Source organism: Panicum virgatum, chromosome 5N (assembly GCF_016808335.1).
Source record: "Panicum virgatum strain AP13 chromosome 5N, P.virgatum_v5, whole genome shotgun sequence".
Taxonomy (NCBI): Eukaryota; Viridiplantae; Streptophyta; class Magnoliopsida; order Poales; family Poaceae; genus Panicum; species Panicum virgatum.
This window is the reverse complement of record NC_053149.1, coordinates 28,781,926-28,788,957: the sequence shown is the minus strand read 5'-3', so window position 1 is coordinate 28,788,957 and position 7,032 is coordinate 28,781,926. Positions and strand designations below refer to the sequence as shown.

General features: G+C 43.8%; 1 protein-coding gene across 1 annotated transcript; it reads left to right on the top strand.

Annotated features, from left to right (window-relative positions):
• The first annotated feature begins 4,966 nt into the window (after positions 1-4,966).
• On the top strand, positions 4,967-5,992 carry LOC120674728 (adenylate isopentenyltransferase 3, chloroplastic-like). Its single transcript, XM_039955863.1, has one exon. The coding sequence runs from the start codon at positions 4,967-4,969 to the stop codon at positions 5,990-5,992; it is 1,026 nt and encodes a 341-aa protein (XP_039811797.1).
• Positions 5,993-7,032: the final 1,040 nt, after the last annotated feature.

Sequence of the window (7,032 nt, the reverse complement as noted above, 5' to 3'; positions counted from 1 at the left end):
ATTCCCAATTCTTTCAACGAAACATGAAACGGGTTCACTCCGTCCCCAAAATCAGAAGTCCAACCAAACAATGGATGGGTCGGCTCCGTCCCCGAAATCCGGGTTGGATCCAACCCAATCCATTGATCCCGCAACCAAACACACGGTACTAGAAAATGGACCAAAGATCCAAGTTAAACGTACCAACTACTGTTGCAACCGGTATTGATACGAGGCATCAGTACCAAATAATCTTCTCACAAGGCCTCCATGAACTTGCTGGACTTACCCCGCAACAAAATTGTTGTGCGTCTTCTTTCGATATCTTGTGTTATACTGATGAACTGTGTGGATATGGTGTATAGCGTTGTAAGTGGGTGACCCTTCCTCGTGTCTAATATCGTACTCGGCAAACTCATAATCAGTCTCTCATAAAGTGTTTTGAACATAAAGTTTCTCATAATGTAAAAATCTTGACAAAGAGGAAAAAAAAGTCCCGTGAGTCATCAATAAAAGCTAGGGCATATCATAAAGGTATATCATCTACATGCACGTGGCATTTTAAGTCACTAACTAAGAAACCTTGATAGAAAAAAAAAGAAAAATGGCATATCACCATAAAAAAAGGAATACATACACCTGCTAGCTAGGTGGCACCAATATTAACTATAATGGTATATGGGATCCGTGAATGATTAATTTATGATATATATCAAAATATTTTTGAAGGTATTGCATAAATATATAGTTGAATTTTCAAAAAGCTGTACAAGAAATCTGTTGAAAATGTCAAGTACTGTTGCCACACATTTAGAGAACTAAACATGAGAATACACACCGAGACCTGCATCATCAGTTGGGTGCCAGGATTGCGACAACACGCTACACGCAACAGTATAGACAGTCAAGTCAATATGGTCCCATGACTCTGACGCGTCTTAATTCATGCTTGTAAACTGGCTCCAACTGACAAACAAAAGCATTATGTTAGAAGCTCGATCAAACCAGCTGGAGAATGTCGGAACGCGCAGCATCTCATCCTCCCGCATGTTTTCCTTTACATCGATGTGCGCCACGCCCCGTGTTGCTGACAGCAACGCCGCGCGCACGCGGTGAGGAAATTAAATCGGACGGACAACAATCACTTGCCGGCACCAGATCACAACTCCGGCACCTGATGGCTGATGAAAGCCCATGGTTTTAATTTGGTCCCTCGTCGCAGTTCTAATGTCGGGATTCGGAAAGACCCTTCTGCCTTTTTCGCATACGGAACGCTGTCCGGAGATCAAGCATGCAACAACATGAAAATGGTTTCTGTAGTAGTGCATGCATGCATGTTCTCATCATATCTCAAGTCTACTGAATAAATTATTGTTGTTCATCACCGCATTTGGAAGATGCTGTACGCTAAACTGCCAAAGCAACAATCTAGCTTTAGAGTATGCCCTCCATTCTGATGCCGAGTTAATCTTCAACAACTTGTGCCATTGTACAAGAAATTAATTAATCCAGCTCCAACCGGTGCTACCTGCTATGTGTTCATATATAGTATCTTTGATGCGACTGCCAGTAAACTAACTAATCCAGCTCCAATCCATAGTTATTCATCATGTTCTTGTACCGCACCGTGTTGCGGATATCAATGTTGGCCTCGAATGGCAGCGTCATCACCGTAGGTTCAAGGTTAATGACATATACATGTTCCAACACAAAGATCTTTTTAACTTCTTGATTTCAATGTGAGTCTAAATAAATATATTGCTAGAGTATCAAAATTAATCTATTAGTAGTACAAAATAAGGACCAAGTATACATCTTTGTTTCACTTTCAATAGTTATTCAATTTGACATTTCACATTCACACAAATATTCAAATTGAAACTTACCTATAGTACATGTATAAATCCAAAATCTACCTACAAAGCATACCATACCAAACTAACCATGTCACTTGAAAACAATTGAAAAAAATCACTATAAATTAGCCACATTCAAACTATCCAATAAATTTTCTCTCAAATTCAAGTCATCGGTTCTATAAATCTCAAATCAATGTACAAATAAAAAAGTCAAGCTCGTTCTCACTCTTTCTAAAAATCACAAATTTCTCTAACTATAGAGCATGAACCGAATCATAAAGACCATCAAAGAAAAGAGGATGAAGCTGCTAACCTTTGGAGCACTTGGATGAGTGAAATCCTCACCAAACTTGAGAAAAATGGGCAGCACCTCCTCTCTAAAATGCCATGGAGAAGAAGCATCTCGAGCTCGGTCAAATGTGGCTCGGGCTTGGGAAGGAAGAAGGCGCCCATGATATAGAAGGCGTATTAGTACTGGCTGGAGGCTCCAGTAGGTAATAGATCAATATATACCATTAGTACCGGTTGGAGCACGATATAGAAGGCGTATTAGTACTGGCTGGAGGCTCTAGTAGGTAATAGATCAATATATACCATTAGTACTGGTTGGAGCCATCAGCTGGTACTAAATAATCTCCTTGAGACCATTTAGTACCGGCTCAACCCACCAGCAATACCAAGTTGCCACATAGTCGTTAACCCCCAGCATTGATGGCGCACTTTAGTGCCGGCTGGTGATTACAGCCGGTACTGCACCACCTAGTACTAAATTGAGGCATTAGTACAGGATAAAAGTGCGACAGTACTAAAGTCCGTAGACGAATGCTCCATTTTCTGGTAGTGCCAGTTACTTTGTGGTACTGTTTCCTGACTTCTACCTTTGCGTTTTCTATGTTAAGGATGGTATATATAGTAAGAGCAATACAGCAGATAGACTAATAAATTGGTGAGAAATATAATGATGGGGAGGCACCTGTAGCAAGATGACTAATCTAATGTATACTATGAAGGGAAGAGACACACAATATCGTCAAAGGTGTAGTGGTGGGTAGAGGGACTCAATATACTACTTGCAAGTAAATAAATGAACTCTTTGATAATCCATGCACGTAATGCCATCCTAGCAACCGTGCTATTTGAATAAAATATATATCTTAATTTCAGGATTCTTCTTCTCAGAGAATGTTGTCTTTAATGTTTTATTTTGAGAAGTAATGAAATCTATGTTGATGGGGGGTAGTGCCACTGATTGATAACCATTAAAACTGCGAACTAGTTGCCCATGCAGATATTATTGTTGCTTCACACTAGGATATATATGATATGGTCGTAAATTAAAAATGACTGGGCAAAAGTAGCCATGTCCTCCATCATGCACAACAGTAGAGACGTTAGATAATTTAGGCCAGCATCACAAATTCACGGATACAATCTTATTAACTAGCCTTGAAACATCTGGCTAAGGCAAATACGCCGTCAAAACGTTGATGACTGTTTTCTATGCCACTTACATATACCACAACTACAAAAATAGTTTGTAAGAGCGCCTTTTTTTTCTAAGGGTACATGGTTGAAAATGCGACCCACTTGCATAAATACGAGGCTGCACTGTAGCATTTGAGCCATCCATGGAAATACATTTTTAGAGATGAGTAATGGAACGAGGCCTCCGAGAAATGACCACAATTTCCACGCCACCCCTGAAAATGGCATTTGCAAGGGAAACATGACAGCAACTCAATGAGCAAGAGAACTTCTAAATTAAATGTAGTCGCCGATTTATGTCATTTCATTTTGCGTGAAGTAGTCAAGCCAAGGACAAGCTTTTTTATCACCCTGAATACTCATTATAGCATATGAAAGTAAATATGTTAGCCTTCGGAGTAGGAGAATCACCTTTGTGAGGAGGAGAAATATATATTCAATATGCACTTTAATGATGTACTCCAATGATGTATATGTTCTATATCTCTTTATAATTTTGTATGCTTAATTTATATTTATGTAACATATTATATATGTCGATCACCATGACGCTTGCACACTAGCTTGTTAGATCGAAATTGGCATGAAGCAAAATTTAAAATCTTAGGAAAAATAGTTTTTTGAAAATTAAAATCAAATCGATGAATTTTTTGGCGGGTTGGATGTTTCCAGAGCCGGGTGACGGTGTGGCCTGCTCCTATATATAAATGTATAGCTTTACAGAGGCAGGCATGTTACCTGCTTGCAAACGGTTATTTGTAGCTTCAAAAAGTAAAAGTGGGTACGTACGGTATCCACCCCAGAAAATACGGTTTGAACTGGCCTTAAATCTGTTTCTTGGTAGTATTCCCTCCAACATCTGAAACGTCCTCCGCAAGAAAACGTTCTTTGGCCAGTTGTTTCTTTCCATCATCATCAGTTCCTTGCTTGAACAAAAACTAGCAGAAGATGGATGACATTTCAGAAGAACCGGATCCCGATCAACCATCATTTTATTCCACTGTCCTCCATCTAGATGCACGATGGAACCATGCATGTTCTAGACCTTCACGAACGAATTGCTGGCTATCGCAACCCCTCCCAGACCTGCTGGTTTTCTCACCGTACCAAGCCTGCAACTTCGCAGTCGTTTTCATGGTGGGTTTCCCCCGGCCCGGCACGACGAACGACCGGTTGAGTTCAAACTCGTCAAGTGCGTGGCGTTTCTGTGCGCAGAAACACCACCGGACGTCCGGACGACTTTACCGGAGAGTTGACACACCAGCCGTACGAGAATACCTGAAAAGTATTTCTTTTAATTGGACATCGATGGACTATCTGAACGTTCATCGTTTAATTGTCTAAGTCCAACAAGTAGTTGGGGACTATTCCGGCGGTGATGATGCCATCTAACCGTGTCGTCCTTGCAAAACGTATCGCGGTATCGAGCTAGTGACCCTCCGGCGCGCTGCGCTTCACGGTTAGCGACCACTTGGGAGTTGGGAATCATGTACGCCTAGGCCTAGCTAGCTATAAAAGAGAGACCCACCCATCTCATTTTGGTTTGTATATGTGCTTGCTGCCCTCAAGGAATGTTTGTATACTTGGCAGCCAATCAAGGACAGATTGTGCACCCATCCATGGACGGCGCCAATGGAGCGACGATGCCGTGCGGCCGTAAGGGAAAGGTGGTGGTGGTGATGGGCGCCACGGCCACCGGCAAGTCCAAGCTTGCAGTCGACCTTGCGCTGCGCTTCGGCGGAGAGGTCGTCAACTCTGACAAGATTCAGGTCCACGACGGCCTCGGCGTCGTCACCAACAAGGTGACGGCGGCGGAGTCCCGGGGCGTGCCGCACCACCTCATCGGCGGGGTGAGCCCCGGCGCAGACTACACGGCCGCCGACTTCTGCCGCGACGCCACCCGCGCCGTGGAGTCCGTCCACGCCAGGGGCCGCGTCCCCATCATCGCCGGCGGCTCCAACAGGTACCTCGAGGCCCTGCTGGACGGGGAGCCGGTATTCCGCCGGCGCTACGACTGCTGCTTCTTCTGGGTGGTCGCCGACCTGCCGGTGCTGGACCGTTACATCCGCAGCCGCGTGGACTGCATGCTGGAGCACGGGCTCGTCGACGAAGTACGGGGCTTCTTCAAGCCGGACGCCGACTACTCCCGGGGTATCCGGAGGGCCATCGGCGTGCCGGAAATGGACACATACTTCCGTCTGGAGGCCATGGGGAAGCTGGACGGCGACGATGAGCTGCGTGCTCGACTGCTATCTGAAGCCGGCGACGAGATCAAGGCCAACACGTGCAGGCTGGCGCGCCGGCAGCTGCGGAAGATTCGCCGGCTACGCGGTAACCCGGGCTGGAGCATCCGCCGCCTGGACGCCACTGCAGTGCTCACGTTGAAGACCAGCGAGGCCAAGGACCCCGAAACAGAGCGAGCCGCGTGGGAGGAGGACGTCGCGGGGCCTGCCGCGAGGGCAGTGGCCACCTTCCTGGGTGGAAATAATGGTAACAGAGAAGGCCACAGGGACGACGACGACGACAAGGCTGGTTTGGTCGCGGCAGTGGCCAAAGAGGTGGCCATGATGGCGGGAGCTGAGTGGTGCGGTCTCCAGCCCGAGAAGCTCTGGTGTCGCCGGGCCGTGTGTTCCTTGGAATGGAAGCAGCCGCGGTGGTTTGAGCAGTGATCCCACTTGCTCTGGCCAACGTTTATTTGGACTAATAATTTCTTAAAAAGAATAGGATTCTTGAACTAATGTGAGATGCATTTAATTTTATTTTTGGCTACCATATGTATACTTATTAATTGGTTTATTTTTTGTATTGAATAAGATGTTTTATTATATCCATTTAATTCATACATTATACAGAATAAGATCAGACATCAGAGTGCTCTATGGGCCTAACAAATAAATTTCAGCATATATCTTGAACATGTGCATATATTTTTCAGACATCCGTTTGTTAGTTGTGGAAGATTTGACGATGGAAGATTATGCATCTTTCACTGTAATGAGTATATTCGGGAGGAGGCCGGGAAAAAGGGGCGTGGAGTGGGGGTGTAAATGGGTGACTCTTAGGTACACCTCCAACACTTTTTAGTTCAAAATTTTATACTAATTTTTCAAATTGAGATATGATTTTGTAGAATTAGTACAAAATTTTGAACTAGAGAGGGTTGGAGGGGCCCCTAATGGTTACCCATTGGCACCCCTAGCGTGGAGTGTCTTTGCATTCCAATTCATTTTTCAAACTTTGGTTTATTCAATAATATGTTCGGCAAGCAGCAGGCCAGTGCCGTGCAGCTAGCTAGTTTCTCCTGCAATTGAGATTATCTATATACTCCCTCCATTCAAAGTTATTAGCAGTTTTGGTTTTTCTAGATTTAGAATTTACTATGCATTTAGATAATATATGTAAATGCATAACAAAATCTATGAGTCTATAAAAGCTAAAATGAGTCTGTAAAAGCTAAAATGACTAATAATTTGGTACGGAGGAAGTGCTACTTATATTATATCAAAAGTAAAATGCACCAGAGGTCCACCAACTTATAGGATATGTCATTTAGGGCCACAAACTCCAGCCATCAACTTGTAATTTAGGTCACTTAGATCCATAAACATTGAAAACATAAGTCCACAATGCCGAAAGTGCATTTGTAAGTCCATAAACTTGTCATTTGTGTCACTAGGTCTATAAACTCCGAACATTCATTTTTGGATCA